General features: G+C 32.4%; 1 protein-coding gene across 1 annotated transcript; it reads left to right on the forward strand.

Annotated features, from left to right (window-relative positions):
* The first annotated feature begins 4,714 nt into the window (after window positions 1-4,714).
* LOC108917325 (SCO-spondin-like) lies at window positions 4,715-18,146 on the forward strand. Its single transcript, XM_018723874.1, has 7 exons — window positions 4,715-4,781; window positions 5,047-5,220; window positions 5,919-6,092; window positions 6,334-6,504; window positions 16,781-16,957; window positions 17,654-17,821; window positions 17,936-18,146. The coding sequence occupies exons 1-7, from the start codon at window positions 4,724-4,726 to the stop codon at window positions 18,118-18,120; spliced, it is 1,107 nt and encodes a 368-aa protein (XP_018579390.1). The 5' UTR covers window positions 4,715-4,723; the 3' UTR covers window positions 18,121-18,146.
* Window positions 18,147-20,314: the final 2,168 nt, after the last annotated feature.

The following is a 20,314-nucleotide window of genomic DNA, read 5'->3' on the forward strand; positions in this document are numbered from 1 at the left end:
GCGGAGAGGAGGCGGCATATTATTATTACGCAGGCCGTATTTGCGCCCAGGAACGACTAATGGTGGTTAGGGCCTACCAACATAAGTCGTTCCTGGGCGCAAATGCGGCCTGCGTAATAATAATATGCCGCCTCCTCTCCCGCACAAGTCTCCGACTTCTGGGCTAATTCTCGTAATTAGAATGAGGAGTAGAGATATTATTATTATTATTATATTTTATATTTGTCGATTTAGTTTTAATAATTATTAACTATTGACATATCGACGTATCCGGAATTAAGTATATCTTTGAAAAAGAAGTCTGATGGATATTTTACCTAAAACACATTTTTAAAAGAACGAAAAATTAAAGAAAAGTATTTTTGAATAAATATTATAGATTGCGATGGTTATCGCAATTAGTGGTGTGTGTCAAAAATAAAAAAATTAGCCGATGCAAAAACTATAACTCCCAGAAGTAGCTTTTACAATAGCATTTTAGCAAACACACAGGCCGATCTTTTTCCATTAAAACGTCATGGTGGGAATACAACACTAGTACAAAGAAAAGGAAATAATTGCAGATGTTTCGTAAAATATATTTATTATTATTTAAACAAAAATGTACAGTCCAATATACACATTGTTACAAATGTGCTTATGTAAATCTTAATTTCACAACACGACCATTATTGTTTAAAAAAGCAAACAAATTTAAAATATTCTACTTTTTGAATTTGTGGAAACGTAAAAAATAATGGACGATATAAATCCTGAGAAAAATATTTTTTTGTAAATTCATTTCAATTATAAATATATGGGACATTTCACGTCTAACCGAACACCCTACCTACACGAAAACTAATTTGAGATATTCAATATGGTGAATCAAATATGGCGCCTACAAAAGTCACTCTTCATGGNCTGAAAGGAAAACTACGAATATTACACAGGTAAACAGTTAAGTGTTGATTTAAATTTTAAATGTATGTATTATACAGGGTTCTTCACGGTAAGTGGCCTATTAGACGTTTCAGAGGAACCAAAGACAATATGACTCTGAAATTTTTTTACGGGTCTCTTCAATGAAAATAATGCCATCACGTAGCACTTCCGGTTATACCAGAAGTAGCTGTCAACTTCGTTATTTTAAATGGAACACCCTATATATTATTGCATTATCGACAAGATAAATTAAAAATAAGTCAAAAATGTTAAAGCTTCCCTGTACCTAAATAACCGTTTTCGGGATAATCGTCATTTTACAAAAATTTTGACAGATACAAGACAAAATTACTTGTTGAAAATTATACTAAGTGTCCCATTTTTCACGTTACATTTTGAAAACTTAAAACTGACAAAACTTTTTAAATTCAAATAGAACACCCTGTATCTTTCTGCATCATATTACAGAAAATCAAATTCTCTTTTCACCAATACAGGCATTGTAGGGGTTACAGTTTAAATTTTCGCAGATATAGGCATTATAGGAGTTACACATCTCAAAAATCGACACTAACACTTAAGCACGTTGCACAATAACAATATCATGAAACCTATCCACGAACATGTAGTAACAGAGGAGGTGGTTATGTCAACCGCATATCACTAATGTTTCCATTAGCGCACAATTCAAGGAGTTTAGTTGTTTTCTCAACAGACCTCGTATAAATTTATATTTGGCGGGGGTTGGTGAAAGCGGTCATATTTCGATATTAAGGAGTGATACCTAAGAAAGAGATTATATTATTTTTTAAGGGATGAGTTCTAGCTCCACAAAAAGAAAATCGCAAGAAAATTGCGAAGCATAGAAAGAAATTAGGGGTTGCCGACCCTGCGATCTCGAAGAGGGTAGCAAAATATTAAGCAGCTTTTTCCTTGAGACTTTTTTATGAAAAAATATATGAAATTTATGGTGCATTTATAGTGCTTCATTGTTTATTGTAATATTAATTTAGATATGATAAAATCACCTCGAAACGATAAAGTCCTTTTCTATCTTCCACTTAATTTTTTTTGAGGTCCAAACACATATCGTGCGTATAATTTTGGCATATCAATAATCGAATCAAATGTAACGGAAAGTAACAGTGTATTTTTTAAGATAATCAGATAACATCGATAAGAATATTGTATAAAAGAAAGTCGAACCAAAAAATATTCATAATACCAAGAGGTCAAGTATTGCCATAGGACCATAATACCATAAGATGAAATTCATTTTACTAAGTTGTCTGATGTCATCTCTAGTCTTTGATCTCTGATTTGACTAACGCTGGTAAGTTGTTTGTATGAAAGCATATTCCCAATCCCAAATACACTACAGAACAAAATAATTTGCGTTAAACGAATTGATTCCACAAAAGTTATATTCGCAAGAACGACTCAGTTTATTACATAAAATCAGAATAATCCAACATAAATATCATAAAAATTATGTCCTACATTATATTATTTCTTTTTAGTTCGTTAGTATTTATCTTTTATTTTTATTATTTCTTGTTATTTATTTTATTTATTATTATTTCATTTTATTTTGCATTTCATTATTTATTTAGTACTACATAGTTTCTTCATGTTTTAATTTATTTAGGTCAAGACAAAAATTTAAAGAAAGAACGAATCTAAATAGAACTGTTTTAAATTTTACTATTTCCTTTCTTCTAACTTTTATTTTTTTCAGAGTGCGGCTCAAATGAAGTAGATTTGTTGTGTGAACCATGCGCTGCAATCAGTTGTGGCGATGTAGCTCCTGAAGTTTGTATCGATATATGCCGCAATCCGGGCTGTTACTGTGACGCCGGGTATCTAAGGAAGAATGGCGTTTGTGTTCTTGAGAATGAATGCGAAACAATTTTATAAAATCCGTAATGTAGTTTCAATATAATGCATTTTTAGTCAAGTTTATTTTTTTTTTGTTTTAATTAGACATTCCCAGTGCTTCACAACAAAGTTTTCTATTAATACGATAGTAAATGGGAAATATGTAAAACTTTTAGAAAAAATTAAATGTAGCAAATTGTTAATGTGAATTATTTTTATTATCAAACACTTGTATATAATGACACTATAATTTCTTTGGGTTTAAAGGAATAATGTGGCCTATAAGTCAATAGTGAGTTATAAGTCATAAGTCACTAGTAAGTTATGACTTATAACCCACTAGTGACTTATAGAAATCATAAAAAGACAAATGTTTGGTTTATTTTTCTAGTTTTTATTAGAAAACCAATTGGAAACAGTAATTAGTCAACAAACAACCTAAAATGCTACAAACTTACAATCTACCTACTTATTAATATTAACATTAACATTAACATTTATGGTAAAGCCGTAATTTGATGCCAAAGGATTACTGGAATCATTTTGTGATTGCGGTAAATTTATAGAACAGGTTGCCCCTTTGCTTGTGCTTGCTTCAGGAGACTGCACCCCTTGTATCTTTTCAGCAATATCAATTTTGCTCGAAATTGACTCTTCTGTATAACCTTAGCGAGTACCTTCTCTTTAAAGGGCTCATGAGTCGTTAATTTTCCACATTTTCCAATGCAATTCACGGTAAATCGTAGTTTACGTCGGAAACTTTATTTTGCGAAAAATTCAAGTCTTAATATTTATAAACAATTGCGCTACGATTTTAACAAAAAATTCTTATCTTGGCTCCTGTTGGTCGTAGAAGGTACTTTTTTATTTTAAAACTGTATTTTTTTGCCAGCTATCCATTGCATCTATTTTCGGTGAGATAGCATAAACAAAAAACGCACGGTTTTTTAATGCACAATTTCAGAATGTTAATGTCAAAAAACGGTGTTATTTTTTAATAGGTCGCTTAATTACGTCTTTAAGATTACAATGACGCTTTCAGAATCATGTTTGGTTGAAAATTAACGCCTGTCCAGAGGCTTAAAGTTCATAACTTTTGGAGCCTCCGTTATAAACATATAGAATTGTGCGAAAACTATTGCACCTACAGCGTCCACTTTTGGCACACTTTTGAAGTATGACAAAACCCTAAACTTGTCATAGGTTTTATAAAATTTTAGCAATAAATGCGATAGTTATAAACAAATTAAAAAATGGGCACTTCTCTTGTTTTTTTGCAATAACTTTTTTGTTTATTAACCGATTTTAATTTAACAAGTCTCATTTTGTGGATAATTTTACTCCCTTATAAGCTGTCTGTGAGTCACTTTTCGCTAAAATTAATGGTTTTCCCTGCAAAGTGAAAAAACTGTTTTCCTCACTTATTCGTTTAAATAGAAAAGTTAGCTAATAAAAGATTTTGACTCACGAGATGAGAGATGTCTTGTATTATGTTCCTTTAGACAATTTTACAACAATCTCGCGGATAGGACTTTTTTCGAGTAAAAATTTAATTGGCTTGGTCTATAGGTACGTCTAAATCATTCATTTGCTTGAAAATCAAAACTTTTTCAATAGGCTAAAAAATGACCGCAATTGCCGCATTATTGCTGTGTACTGCTATAAACGATTATCTGAAAAAACATAAAAAGTAAGGGGTTTGAACAATTCGTGCTGTCGTGAATAACAAACAATCTTTGAATAAATATAATTCGTGTTTTCCGATACACTTGTATGTGACTTTTTTATGGTACATGAAAGCTAATAACCTAGTAAGGAAAGTGTTATTAAAATTTATTTTGCGATTAGAAAAGTTTATTTATGGGTACGCATAAAAATCTGCCGGAGCAGTGTTTTACAAAGAGTCGACTGAATAACCAACATGGGATACATATTTTACAGTAGTTTGTTCTGTTTAATACTAGTGTATTCAGTTGATGGTAAGTGTTTGCCGTGGATATTTGAATTAAACAAAATATGACGAAATTGCAGTACCTACAAACCACTGAAAAAATTGATAATTCTTGGAAAAAATTAATGTAAAAATATTATGGGTCGTCCTTTTTACAATTATATTTTGTTGTTCGTTCTTGTATATATTTTTTCGTCTGTCACTGCTACTTTTTCCTTTGAAGAACAATTCGTTCGAGAGATTTTTTAGAGCTTTTAGTTTTAAATGCGACACAAATAATACTCATTTTTCAGCGTTCTGTGGCAAAAATGAAGTTTACTACGAATGCCAACCATGCGCTGCAATCAACTGTTTCGAATCGCCTCCTTTTTTTTGTCCAAAAATATGCCAAAATCCAGGGTGTTACTGTGCACCTGGATATTTAAGACAAAATGGAATCTGTATTCCCGAAGAACAGTGTTCTAGTGGTATGTTTTTTATTTCTTAGTTAAATCGCTTATATTTTCCGTCAACTAACTGTAAAAATTCAAAAGTGAGTAAAATAATGGAGATTGCTATAAGACTAATTAACCTTGACTGACAAAAATAGTAGAAACATAACCGAATTAACTTTCTTAGTAAATTAAAATAAAACAAAAACATTGTTAAAAACCATAAGTTCGATTTAAATGAGACATACTTTTATGTGACATTTCAGCAACGTGTGGACCAAATGAATATTACTATGAATGTCAACCATGCGCAGCTTTTAACTGTGGCGACAGACCACCAGAAGCTTGTATTGCTTTATGCCGGAATCCAGGATGTTACTGCAGACCAGGATATTTGAGGAAGAATGGAGTCTGCGTGCCTGAGCAGTTCTGTTATAGTAGTTCGTTTTTAATTTTTTAGTTAAATTACTATACTGCAGTTCTCTACAAAGGGGATAGAAAATTTATTAATTCTAGTTAATGCTAAAAATTACTGAAATGGATATTTTGGAATAGACCTGACGACCTAGTACAACAGTCATCATTAATATCTTCACTTCATAGAGACAATTTTTGTAATATTAGAAAACTAGTTATACTCAACAAGATCCTGCAATTTTTTTTCATTGGTGACAAAGAAACAGGGAAAATATTTTTTCTTTTAATAAAAAATAATTTATTGTCTTTAATTTTAGGTTTCTGTGGACCCCATGCGAGCTACTCCGAATGTCAGCCATGCGCTGCGATCAACTGTGGAGATAGAGATCCGGAAGTTTGCCTGGATTGGTGTATTAACCCAGGTTGTTATTGCGATCCTGGATATTTACGGTACAATGGGGTCTGTATACCCGAAAAATTCTGTCCTACTGGTAATTAATAACTTTTTTTTAATCAGTTCATTAAAGTAGGAATGAAACTAAGTAGGAATTGAAGCAAAGAGAGGAACCAACAAATCTAGGTTTAGGAAAGCTCTTGTTTTGATTATTTTGTCAGATGTTCTTCAAATTGACTTTTATCTCTGTTCCAAAGTAATGAAGAAAAAATTACTTCCTATATGGGGGTTTCTTTTACATAAAAATAGTGCTTATAAATGAGACATTCTATTTTCAGCAACCTGCGGCAAAAATGAAGTCTATCGTGAATGTCAACCATGCGCTGCTATCAACTGTGGAGATAGAGATCCGGAAGTTTGCCTGGCTTGGTGTATTAACCCAGGTTGTTACTGCAAGAAGGGATTTTTGAGAAAGAATGGGGTCTGTGTGCCAGAAAAATTCTGTTCGGGTTATTAATTACTTGTATTCCCAGAAATTAATAAATGAATATTAATTTTTATAGAACACTGTGTTTTATTTCATATTTTAGGTCGGTCGATAGCCGCACGGTTTAAGGCGTCAGTACTTAAATCGATGTGTCGAACTGCCCGGGTTTCGAATCCTGCGATCGGTGACCGTAGATTATCTATACTTGTACGGAGGATTGGCGCCCTCTGTGCAGGTATGGTAGGGTGGAAAAATGTGAGAGATTGACACCGGTTGACATTTGACCACCCCCCTAATTAATGAGGTTTTCCAGGTTTCCCTCATTCCTGCACTGAATGGTGGTTAAGGCCTACCAACATAAGTCGTTCCTGGGCGCAAATGCGGCCTGCGTAATAATAATATGCCGCCTCCTCTCCCGCACAAGTCTCCGACTTCTGGGCTAATTCTCGTAATTAGAATGAGGAGTAGAGATATTATTATTATTATTATATTTTATATTTGTCGATTTAGTTTTAATAATTATTAACTATTGACATATCGACGTATCCGGAATTAAGTATATCTTTGAAAAAGAAGTCTGATGGATATTTTACCTAAAACACATTTTTAAAAGAACGAAAAATTAAAGAAAAGTATTTTTGAATAAATATTATAGATTGCGATGGTTATCGCAATTAGTGGTGTGTGTCAAAAATAAAAAAATTAGCCGATGCAAAAACTATAACTCCCAGAAGTAGCTTTTACAATAGCATTTTAGCAAACACACAGGCCGATCTTTTTCCATTAAAACGTCATGGTGGGAATACAACACTAGTACAAAGAAAAGGAAATAATTGCAGATGTTTCGTAAAATATATTTATTATTATTTAAACAAAAATGTACAGTCCAATATACACATTGTTACAAATGTGCTTATGTAAATCTTAATTTCACAACACGACCATTATTGTTTAAAAAAGCAAACAAATTTAAAATATTCTACTTTTTGAATTTGTGGAAACGTAAAAAATAATGGACGATATAAATCCTGAGAAAAATATTTTTTTGTAAATTCATTTCAATTATAAATATATGGGACATTTCACGTCTAACCGAACACCCTACCTACACGAAAACTAATTTGAGATATTCAATATGGTGAATCAAATATGGCGCCTACAAAAGTCACTCTTCATGGTAAATTTAGGAAAAAACATTGATCAAATTGTGAAAATTTGGGCAATATGTCCCCAATGTATATATTAGACTGTATTTGGGTGCGTTGATTACGAATCTACCATCGGAAATACGAAATTCAAAATGGCAGATCCAATATGGCGGATATAAAACCAATATAACCGTATCATAACGATTTCAAGTTTCTTGAATGTTAGAGTCTGGCTATTTGGGTTCTTTGATAACAAATTTGCCATTGGTATTTTGAAATTCAAAATGGCGGAACCAATACGGCGGAAGAAAAACCTCGACTATCCTTCTTCGGGGCAAAAAACGATTACGTCTCACATAAAGTAATGTCTGGAGTTTTTAGGAAGTGCGCTTACAAATTTACTATTGAAGTTTTAAAATTTAAAATGGCTGATCCAATATGGCGTACGCAGAACCCCGAATCTTCTCATTGTCGTCAAAAAACGATTGCAAATCTCTTAAATCACTGAAAGGAACTAGTCTAAAGGTTCTTAGGAAGTCTCATTACAAATTTGGCATTGGGTTTTCAAAATTCAATATGGCGGACATGTTCCTCAACTACCCCTCCTTTGAGGTAAAAAAACCTGATCCATGTCCAAAAAATTCGACATTGATATTCTAATGCTAATAATCATTTTTACAGCTTTATAACTTTTGACTTCTTGTTCGCGGTATTTTCACTGGTGATTCTATTCAGATGTGCTTATTTTCAATTTCATATTTCATCAATGTATTCTCAATGGTAAATTTAAAATGCACTTTCGTATTCCTAACTATGAACCTTTGGCCTGCCCTTGTTCTCGGGCTAGTTTCTGTGGGGGCCGAGCCTCTCTCAGAACTCCTAGGCAATTCAAGGCGGGCCATTTTACGAAAAATGAGTGTTTGTTTTTTGTGAAATAAGATTTTCCAAGCACTTTTAGAAATTAAATCAAATACTACGGAACGCTAAAGGAAAGTTTGTTTCCTTCATAAGTAGAATGTGATTAATTCTAACAAAGCTTCATCAATGATCAAATGGTCTTCATCTTAGGTAAAATAGTTTTAGGAAAATAATTCGTTTTTAGCCTGGTAACAGTAAAACAATTCTTTATAATGCTGATTGTCTCGGCAAACTAGGAACGCCGATTTCCCTCATTGCACATTATGTGTTTTGCATAATGTTTATTTAAATGCAATTAACAAAAGCAAATATATGTGTTTTTACGAAATATCTGAACAGGACTTTATTAAATTTAAAAAATTTATTACAGTTAGCTTTGAGATTAAAAGTAACAGTATATAAGACATGAAAAATTGAAACAGTCTGCAGTATTCCGAAGTTGACGAAAATAATCAACATGAAGTACATATTCACCATTGCCTTGCTTTTCGTGGTATTAGCATATTCTGGAGCTTCGCAGATCAGTCAGTGTGGTAAGTGTGTATTATAAATAATTGAGGAGTTCTTTGTCAAATGTTCATGTGTTACCAAATGCAAAATTTTCGGAAAATAAATGCTTCATAACTTTACTAAGCAAATATATTGACCAGTGATGATTTTTTTTGTTTGATTTAATTGAATTTCGGATACATATCCATAGTCATCGAGAATTTTTCAAGTACGGCTCTTTGTTAAGAAAAATATTAAGTAAAATTAAAATCTCAAAGGCTGAAGATTTTTAGTATTATAATCTTTTGTATAATTCAGACAATATTGCCACTGTGAGTGTTCCGCTTTAAATTGTTCACACTACAATATACTCTTACCTCTCTTTTTTTTAGTCCTAACCATAACTCAAATTACTGATTCTAATAGTTTCGTAATTGTTATTTTCAGTGGTCTGCGGTCCCAACGAGTGTTATTACCATTGTCAACCATGTACTCCTGTGAATTGCGGAGACAAAGATCCCGTAATTTGTACAGCCATATGCCAAAACCCAGGATGCTACTGTTTACCAGGATATTTGAAGAAGAATGGAACTTGCGTACCCAAACATGAATGTCCTGGCTGTGTTTAACAAATAATTTAAATTTGAAAAAAATAAATATGGGTACCTATTATAATCGCTTATAACATAAATATTATATCTACAGCATTATTGTGTTTTATTTTGAATACGAAGATTTTAAGATGAAGTAATAAGGCAAAACTGAAAGCGTAAGAAATGTAAAATCCACCAAACAATTACTGATACGAGTACATTAGAAAATGTGTGTAACTATACAGGGCGTCCGAAAATTATGCGTCAAGATTTCAGGGGATGATTCCTCACAAAAATTAGGGTCACAAAGTCCTATAACAATTTTTCGAAAACTCAATATTAACGGAGATACAGAGTGTCAAAAAAGTTTTAGTTTTTCTTACATAACTTTTTTATTTGTGATTTGATTTTTTCCAAGTCTTTCCTATGTATTACTAGTGCCCTTGTAGATTTATGTTCCAAATATGATGCAAATACTCCAGTGCCAAACGGCCTAACCTGACCTTAATCTTCGATCTATGGCCCACAACTTTTTTGTTTTCACCGCTTTCGGTTATTTATTCGAATAAAGAAATTTTTTTAAATATTTTAACACCCTGTATCTTTTTAACGAAGGGTCCTAGACAAAAACTTTATAGGAAAGACTTCCCTTAAAATTCACCAAAGAACACGAGGTATCATTTCTGATCACCATTTGTGTGTATAATAGTCGTACATTTTTGTTCCTCACCTCATTTCAATTTTAAAAATTGTATCTATACGTAAAATAATATTTTTGGTTTTGTTTCTATTTTTCAACTTATTTAAGGCCATACATTAATGTGCTTCGGCAAAAATTCAAGTTGTGTCATATACGCCGTGTGAAATGTGATCACATGACAAATATCTCTTCAAATATATTTCCTCATGTTTTATTTTATCGATGTACATCGTCAGCACGATACGGCACCTGTTTAGGTTTGACAAATACTTGGAAATTAACTCCATCATCTGGAGCCACCTGGATCTCTCACAGATGTTTGTTTGATATAATTTAAGGATTTGCAAGATTTTAATCTATTTATATAAATCCTGAGAAAAATATTTTTTTTGTAAATTCATTTCAATTATAAATATATGGGACATTTCACGTCTAACCGAACACCCTACCTACACGAAAACTAATTTGAGATATTCAATATGGTGGATCAAATATGGCGCCTACAAAAGTCACTCTTCATNTTTTTTTGTAAATTCATTTCAATTATAAATATATGGGACATTTCACGTCTAACCGAACACCCTACCTACACGAAAACTAATTTGAGATATTCAATATGGTGAATCAAATATGGCGCCTACAAAAGTCACTCTTCATGGTAAATTTAGGAAAAAACATTGATCAAATTGTGAAAATTTGGGCAATATGTCCCCAATGTATATATTAGACTGTATTTGGGTGCGTTGATTACGAATCTACCATCGGAAATACGAAATTCAAAATGGCAGATCCAATATGGCGGATATAAAACCAATATAACCGTACCATAACGATTTCAAGTCTCTTGAATGTTAGAGTCTGGCTATTTGGGTTCTTTGATAACAAATTTGCCATTGGTATTTTGAAATTCAAAATGGCGGAACCAATACGACGGAAGAAAAACCTCAACTATCCTTCTTCGGGGCAAAAAACGATTACGTCTCACATAAAGTAATGTCTGGAGTTTTTAGGAAGTGCGCTTACAAATTTACTATTGAAGTTTTAAAATTCAAAATGGCGGATCCAATATGGCGTACGCAAAACCCCGAATCTTCTCATTGTCGTCAAAAAACGATTGCAAATCTCTTAAATCACTGAAAGGAAATAGTCTAAAGGTTCTTAGGAAGTCTCATTACAAATTTGGCATTGGATTTTCAAAATTCAAAATGGCGGACATGTTCCTCAACTACCCCTCCTTTAAGGTAAAAAAACCTGATCCATGTCCAAAAAATTCGACATTGATATTCTAATGCTAATAATCATTTTTACAGCTTTATAACTTTTGACTTCTTGTTCGCGGTATTTTCACTGGTGATTCTATTCAGATGTGCTTATTTTCAATTTCATATTTCATCAATGTATTTTCAATGGTAAATTTAAAATGCACTTTCGTATTCCTAACTATGAACCTTTGGCCTGCACTTGATCTCGGGCTAGTTTCTGTGGGGGCCGAGCCCCTCTCAGAACTCCTAGGCAATTCAAGGCGGGCCATTTTACGAAAAATGAGTGTTTGTTTTTTGTGAAATAAGATTTTCCAAGCACTTTTAGAAATTAAATCAAATACTACGGAACGCTAAAGGAAAGTTTGTTTCCTTCATAAGTAGAATGTGATTAATTCTAACAAAGCTTCACCAATGATCAAATGGTCTTCATCTTAGGTAAAATAGTTTTAGGAAAATAATTCGTTTTTAGCCTGGTAACAGTAAAACAATTCTTTATAATGCTGATTGTCTCGGCAAACTTGGAACGCCGATTTCCCTCATTGCACATTATGTGTTTTGCATAATGTTTGTTTAAATGCAATTAACAAAAGCAAATATATGTGTTTTTACGAAATATCTGAACAGGACTTTATTAAATTTAAAAAATTTATTACAGTTAGCTTTGAGATTAAAAGTAACAGTATATAAGACATGAAAAATTGAAACAGTCTGCAGTATTCCGAAGTTGACGAAAATAATCAACATGAAGTACATATTCACCATTGCCTTGCTTTTCGTGGTATTAGCATATTCTGGAGCTTCGCAGATCAGTCAGTGTGGTAAGTGTGTATTATAAATAATTGAGGAGTTCTTTGTCAAATGTTCATGTGTTACCAAATGCAAAATTTTCGGAAAATAAATGCTTCATAACTTTACTAAGCAAATATATTGACCAGTGATGATTTTTTTTGTTTGATTTAATTGAATTTCGGATACATATCCATAGTCATCAAGAATTATTCAAGTACGGCTCTTTGTTAAAAAAAAATATTAGTAAAATTAAATTCTCAAAGGCTGAAGATTTTTAGTATTTAAATCTTTTGTATAATATTGTTATAAAGACAATATTGCCACTGTGAGTGTTCCGCTTTAAATTGTTCAAACTACAATATACTCTTACCTCTCTTTTTTTTAGTCCTAACCATAACTCAAAATACTGATTCTAATAGTTTCGTAATTGTTATTTTCAGTGGTCTGCGGTCCCAACGAGTGTTATTACCATTGTCAACCATGTACTCCTGTGAATTGCGGAGACAAAGATCCCGTAATTTGTACAGCCATATGCCAAAACCCAGGATGCTACTGTTTACCAGGATATTTGAAGAAGAATGGAACTTGCGTACCCAAACACGAATGTCCTGGCTGTATTTAACAAATAATTTAAATTTGAAAAAAATAAATATGGGTACCTATTATAATCGCTTATAACATAAATATTATATCTACAGCATTATTGTGTTTTATTTTGAATACGAAGATTTTAAGATGAAGTAATAAGGCAAAACTGAAAGCGTAAGAAATGTAAAGTCCACCAAACAATTGCTGATACAGTAGAAAATGTGTACAACTATATACAGGGTGATTCACAAATGGTGACCAATGAAACTTCGTATTCTTTGGTGAATTTTAAGGAGAGTCTTTCCTTTAATGTTTTTATCTAGGACGATTCGTTAAACAGATACAACAGGTTGATAAACATCATTTTAATGATTTTATTTGAATAAATCCTCAAAAATATCTCCATTTCCCCGAGCACAGGCCCGACATCTTTTTAGTAACGAAAATGTAATTTGTTCGAAATTTATTGTTGCTTGAATCTAATGAAAAGCATAATTTATTTTTTCTTCTAACTGCTCAGAATGTCATAGTTGCTATCGCAACCCACTATGTAATTTTAAAAAGCATTATATTCAAATATCATGTGTTTTCTTTCGAAAAACATAAGAGAGTAATTTGTAGAAAATTGAAAGGCGAATCCGAAAATATCATGGTTGCTACCGTAAAGCAGTGGCGTACTACTTTATTTAGAAAAATATGCCACCGATACCCTGTATCTCCGCCACTGTAGCATGTAAATTTTAGGAACAGCCGTTAGATTTTGGACAATGTTTACGTACCTACATGTACCCAATTTCAAATTTTTTCACTTACAAGTGTAACCTGAGGGGTTATTTTTTTTATCTATCTATGTATCGTTTTGATCAGTATCATAAAGAGTCTGGATTTCACAAGAGTTACTATTTAATTCTCGAAAGGGAGTTTATAATTATCATAACACTTTAATTAATACATGGGAGCTTAGAAATGTTGTATGTTCAGAGAATGAATTTCAAGCACTTACCCTCTATTGCTTACGTAGAACGTAATCCAGTGGCTGGCTATACAGGATGGCACTGAAGTTGAGAGAAACAAAAAACAAACAAAATAACACAACGGCTCGAACAACATTATTAATTAATTTATTTACACGCGATAGCGTACCAAGAATCAGGGAATGCGCGCTCCATAGCAAAATTTGGAAAAAACTTTATCCATTATTAAATTTAATTAACTAGCCCGAAACTCTAAAACTAGGTCGACTGCTCAATGTGAAACATTAGGAAGAACTGCCCTTTTTTCGGATATTTCTCCTGAATTCGACACTTCGCTTCGACCCGCCCATTTCTTGGGTCCAGAAGTTTCTGTTCTTATCTTATAGGCGGGAACCCTGAATGTCGGGATGCTTTGGCATAACTATGCCATGTTAATCGTTATCTAATTGACTGATTTTATAATTGTCTAAATAATTATGTGACTTACAAGTAACCCTAGCCTTCCTCTAGCGACTCCGTGTAGCAAATACGGAACGGATTAGTCGATCTCATTTAATCTACTCTTATAGCTTGGAAAATCCGTCAAAAAACCAGCTACTTGATCTGTTCCTTTCTTTTCCAATTACTATCAATTTAACAATTTGATTTAATTCTACTTTGGAACCTCTACGCTCATCTCGTGATTTCGCGCGTTATTAAAAATATGGGTTTCTACGCTGGCTCCTCCCAGACGCAACAGATAACTGTCACATGGCCCCGACTCTAAGTGAACTTGTTAAAAATATTGCTACATTTCTCCGAAGGACGACGCTACCTACTTGAAACTCTTAACTTTCGATACTTTGTGTTGACTGAAATATTTTACTTTTTGGCCCATCTGTTCCGAGAACTAATAAATAAATGACTACGCGTCCCGGCTTTTGTTTTTAAATTATTTAAAAAAATTAAAAATATTTTTTTGAAGTTTAACACTTTTTAACGAAGTGTCTAGATAAAAACTTTATAGGAAAGACTCGTCACTTGTTTAGGTTTGACGAATACTTGGAAATTAACTCCATCATCTGGAGCCACCTGCAACTCTCACAGATGTTTGTTTGATATAATTTAAGGATTTGCAAGATTTTAATCTATTTCTAAAACACCTTCAAATGTTTTAAACAAAAAAAGCCAATCAGGATAGAGGAAATTCTAAAGATAAGATAATGTTTATTAATTAGAGATGCAACAAGGGGTCTATTTATAATTATTTTTCAAGCGTCTGATGCCTATCTATCTAATAATGATAATTATCTACCTTTTCCAAGTAATTGCAGTTACCTATTTATTATTTAAAATTATGACACATCAACCTACTGGAGATATTGCTCATATCATATCACTAGATCAACCAGGTAACAGAAAGTAGATTCTAATATTACTTTATACATGTAGGGTGTCCCACTGAGGTCGGCGAGATACGATATTAGAAAAAGTATAGGCCCTAGAGCTTCGGGAAATTTTTTTTTTACTAATAAATCGACCAAGAGAAATCGCTGGAAATAGTTTTCAAGTTCGTAGCTCGGCCGCTAGGGGGCGTAATCTACATTCCAAACATAGAGTTGAATTTTTCTCAGAAATGTTTCCTATTCAGGTATATTAAATAGTACAAATATGAATAGTCGGATTGACTGATAACTTTTGTTATTGACATTTTGTTCCATCTCTCGACAGAAAGGGTGGGGGAAGCCCCTAATGTCTGATCAGAAAAATTCATTTTTTTAAGGATTCGCTCATCAAAAGCCCCTAGTGTTATACCTCGTTGGAAAGGTCTTTTCATGCTTTATCTAGTGGCGAATGCGTAATTAATGTTATTTACCTCAACATGGAAACCTATAGATGACGTTATTTCAAAAGAATGCCGTTTTATTAATTTTCCTCAAAAATTTTAAATGCAATGCTATAGTTTTCTTCACATAAAGGAATTCAGCACAAAAAATTGATGAAAATAGTATAAGTTTGAAATTTGTAACGAAAGTGTTGTTTATTTATTGGCGCTATCCAAGTTTAGGTTCTTTCACGTTTTCTTAAAAAAGTTAAATAGCAGGATAAAACTTTTTATAGGTTAGTTTGAAGAGCATAAAAATGGCTACATTTTGACGCCAAAAAAGGTTCGATATCTTTTTTTGTTATCAAGTTATTCGCAAATTAGTGAGCAATAAATAAATAATGATAATGAATTGAGGAACACGACGCTAACGAAGAGACATTTAATTATCCAAACAAATTGCGTTTACGAGTATATCGTACCTCGCCGACATTAGTAGGACACCTTGTACAATTGTACAATGCAACAGTACCATAGTAACAAAATATTAAAATAAATAACTTATTGTTATTCATATCTAAATCTTTTAACAACATAAGCAGATACTAATTAACCTTATTTTAACAAATTCTACGCTACTTTTTTTTAAATTTGTATGATACTTAATTTACGCACGAAAAAAATTCACAAATGAGACTAGAATATGTATATTGAAATTATCGTCTCATCATATCTTGGATTTCTAAAAAAATTGAATTGACATGAGCTGCAATCAACCACGGTCTACTCGCCATAATTCAGGATTAACAATAAGTACTGAATATGGCATTCGCCTTCATTGTAATAAATTATGTCTACTGCCTTTTGTTGTCTATAATGAGAATTCGAATTGCCTAACAGCGCATTCTTTCAGGTGATTATACCAAAAGTCGTAAACGATAAGCGCGTTTTTGCTTAATATTTATTTAATTGTATTTAGCAAAAGTGTACTTTTACGAAATATTAGCTTGTGGTTATTTATTATATTTGAAAGATTTACCGCAATTAGCTTTGGGATTAAGAATCGCCGTATATAAGACATGTAAAATTGTGTCTGGTTTAAAAAAAAAGATGGAGAAAATAACCAGTGCTCCGTATATGTGCGCCTTAGTCCTGTTGTCTTTAGTATTCGTATATTCTCGAGCTGATACGGATGGTAATAGTGTTAATGGTAATTATCAAATTTGATTGAAAAATAATTATTCGTATGACTGAGATTTTTTTATATATTCTATTAACTGAAAGGTTAAAATTTTTAATTACAAGGTAGTGTTATATTTTTGATACATTTATTTTCAGCAGAAATTTTTGGGCACGTAATGAATTATTAAAATGGATTTTACTAGAAACGGTTCATGCTATTAAAATCTAATAAGAGTACCTTTTTTATGCAAAATATGATAAATTTTCATAATTTCGGTTCAGGAAGTAGAAAAAACTGCGTACAAAAAAAAATTTGTAAAATTTGCCCAATGGTCCCGTATTTTCTTTAACGATCTTTCAGATGGACTGTATTTCCACGTTCCAGGGAACAAAAAATTGTTTAGTATCGTCACGCCATCTCTACAGAAAGATTTGAACTAACAATTCTAACTACAATTTGAAGCTATTCGAGGGATCTAACAACCACAATTTTCGAAACTAAAATAAATTTCTTCATTTCGGAGATATTGGCAGCGGGAGTGTTAAATGGCACACCCTGTATATAAATATAACACTATTTGACACAAATTTATTTGAAATTATCTCAGATATTAGGATTGCAGTTCTTATTACAAATATTTGCTTATAATTAGAAAATTACATACTTCTGAATGGGATATTTTCATTCCTCTGAAAGAAGACAAAGAATTATTAATTTTTTCAGTGTCCTGCTACAAAAACGAAGTTTACTACCAATGCCAACCTTGCGGCGCAATCAACTGTGGAGATAAACCGACGGAAATTTGTACCGCCCTCTGCCAGAAACCAGGGTGTTACTGCAAACCAGGTTATTTAAGGAAGCATGGAATCTGTGTTCCCGAAAAATTCTGTGGTTCGTTTTTTAATTTTTAGCTAAACTTTTAACTAAATTCAAAGAGTTTTATATTAAATTGAGTGTCTTTTACATACGTTGATCCATATATTTTATTAATAGATATATTTTCAGATGTCTGTGGTCCATTCGAGTGTTACTACGAGTGTCAACCATGTCGTCCCCTTAATTGCGGAGATCCGAAAATCGAAATTTGCCCACTTATATGCCACAAACCCGGATGTTACTGTATACCAGGGTACTTGAAAAAGAATGGAACATGCGTACCCGAGAAACTCTGCTCTGGCTGTATTGAGTAAACGGTTTGATGATGAAAACAAATGCATAGGTACCTATTCTAACCACTAATAATATAATATAGACTTTATATTAAATATATTCACAGCATGTTTGTGTTTTATTTTGCCTGTTTAAATTATAAGGTTATACTAATCGTTACACATTAGAAAAAAAATACGTTATATGAACGAAATATAATTTGCCACACGTGTCATGTTGCGTTAAATACAGGGTGTTCAGTCAGGAACCGTCACTATCGATATTTCGGAAAGTACTGATCCGATAAATATGAAAATTTGGCAACCTAGCAAAGATAGTAGGTCCAACACAGATAAGATATTTAGAACTCTATGACTCTTCCCGTTATTCTGGAAGTCGATATTAACTTTCTTATTTTAAATGGGACACCGTATATATTATTGCATTTTCGGATTCTACGTGAAATTTGAGGGTCACTTTATTAAATATTTCCTATACCTAGGAGTTATAGATTTTCAGATATTAACTTTTAAAGAAAAAATTTGACAGATGCAAGGGTCCGCGGAGATGCTAGTAATTCTTTTCAGGAGCGTGATATCAAGGGGATTTTTGGTGCCTGTGAATGGCATAGGTAACACTACATTATGGTATACCGACAAATTAAAACATTTAATACTAGGCGTTTCATTTTTGATGTTACATTTTGATAACTTCAACCAGCTATAACTTTGTTAACTTAAGTGAAACAACCCGTATTTTTTTTTACTCTGTCGTATGCATATTGAAATTTCCTTTCAAGCCATGTAAGCAATGTTAGGGTTGCCGTTAGTTCTTTTAGAGATATTTGCAGTTTTCAATTTTTTAGACAGTGTTTCTAGTATCAGACCTGTTATCAAATTGGCCAAGGCCAGAAAAACTCTAAAAACAATTAAAATAACTCGACATTTGTCAAGTTAGTCGTCAAATTATTCTATATCTTTTTTTCGTTCGTACAAATCGATATACTGGAAATGTGGTGGCCAACAAAATTTCTCAGTTTAGTATAAGGAAAATCTAGATTTTTGTAAAGAAATGAATATTAACTTGTTTACAGTATTTCATATTTATTGACAGATAAACCAGAACTCATTATAATATAATTAATGTTTAATACTATAATCTATTATTATCTTTTAAGTTAATGTTGTTTCGTGTTAATGATGATAATCATTTAGGTAAACAAAGTAAATCATATTAAATTCCTAAACGTGTTTAATGACCTGAACCAACCAGTAAATGTCCCATTAAGCATTACCAAAATAAACAACTTTTCCTTGTATGTACAAGGTTATTTACAGAAGATTCTAAATCCTCGTTACCTTTGTCTACAAAGAAAAATAAATAGTGAATGCTGAAGTTTTAGGAAATTATACAGGGTGTTAGAAGTTTGACTGCCTTAATTTTAACAGACGATAGTATATATTAAAATAAACAAAAAAACCGTACATGGCATGGGTCCTAAACTCAACCATTTCCGAGAAAAAAAAATTATCAAAATCTTCAACATAACTGGGTGTATAGCATACCATAAAATACAATAGACCAGGGTCGATAATTTTTGAAACCAAAAAAAATTATAGTAGGATGAAACCTTTTGCAAAAGAAAGAGAATATAACAGAAATGAAAGGAAAAATAATTTACGGGCGATCTAAGGTCGGGAAGGGGAGGGGGATGAGTTTTTAAGGGTAAAAAACCGTTTCCCTTGATTTCCGGAAAAACTACAAGTCTTATGGAAAAAAAGTTAAATAGCAAAGTTGTAGGTAATAAAAAGATCTTTTGTATTTACACTTTTTTCACTTAACCTCAAAATTTATGTGAAAAATTCAAATAACCAAGTTCTTGGTTTTTTATTTTTATCTTTTACAATTTTTTTTTTCACGAAATTTGGTGAAAACTTACCTATTTATGTCCCAAAGACGCTGTAATTTTTTTGATTTGAAATATTTATTTTTTCACCTTATTTTTACTTAATATCGAAAAAGCACCCTAATTTTCAATCGAAAATTCTCACGTCAAAATATCTGCTTTTTTAAAAACGTCGGTGGGCATTTTCTTCGTTGAAATCTCTACTTTCTGATGGTGTAAAAAATATACATTACTATGGTAAGTTTGGTGGTCCCCCATGGATACCCGGAGGTCCGAATGGATGAGGACCAGATGGGACTTGTCCAGTCGGACATGTAAAATTGTGTCTG

The sequence above is a fragment of the Anoplophora glabripennis genome, unplaced genomic scaffold (assembly GCF_000390285.2).
Source record: "Anoplophora glabripennis isolate ALB-LARVAE unplaced genomic scaffold, Agla_2.0 scaffold4, whole genome shotgun sequence".
Lineage (NCBI taxonomy): Eukaryota > Metazoa > Arthropoda > Insecta > Coleoptera > Cerambycidae > Anoplophora > Anoplophora glabripennis.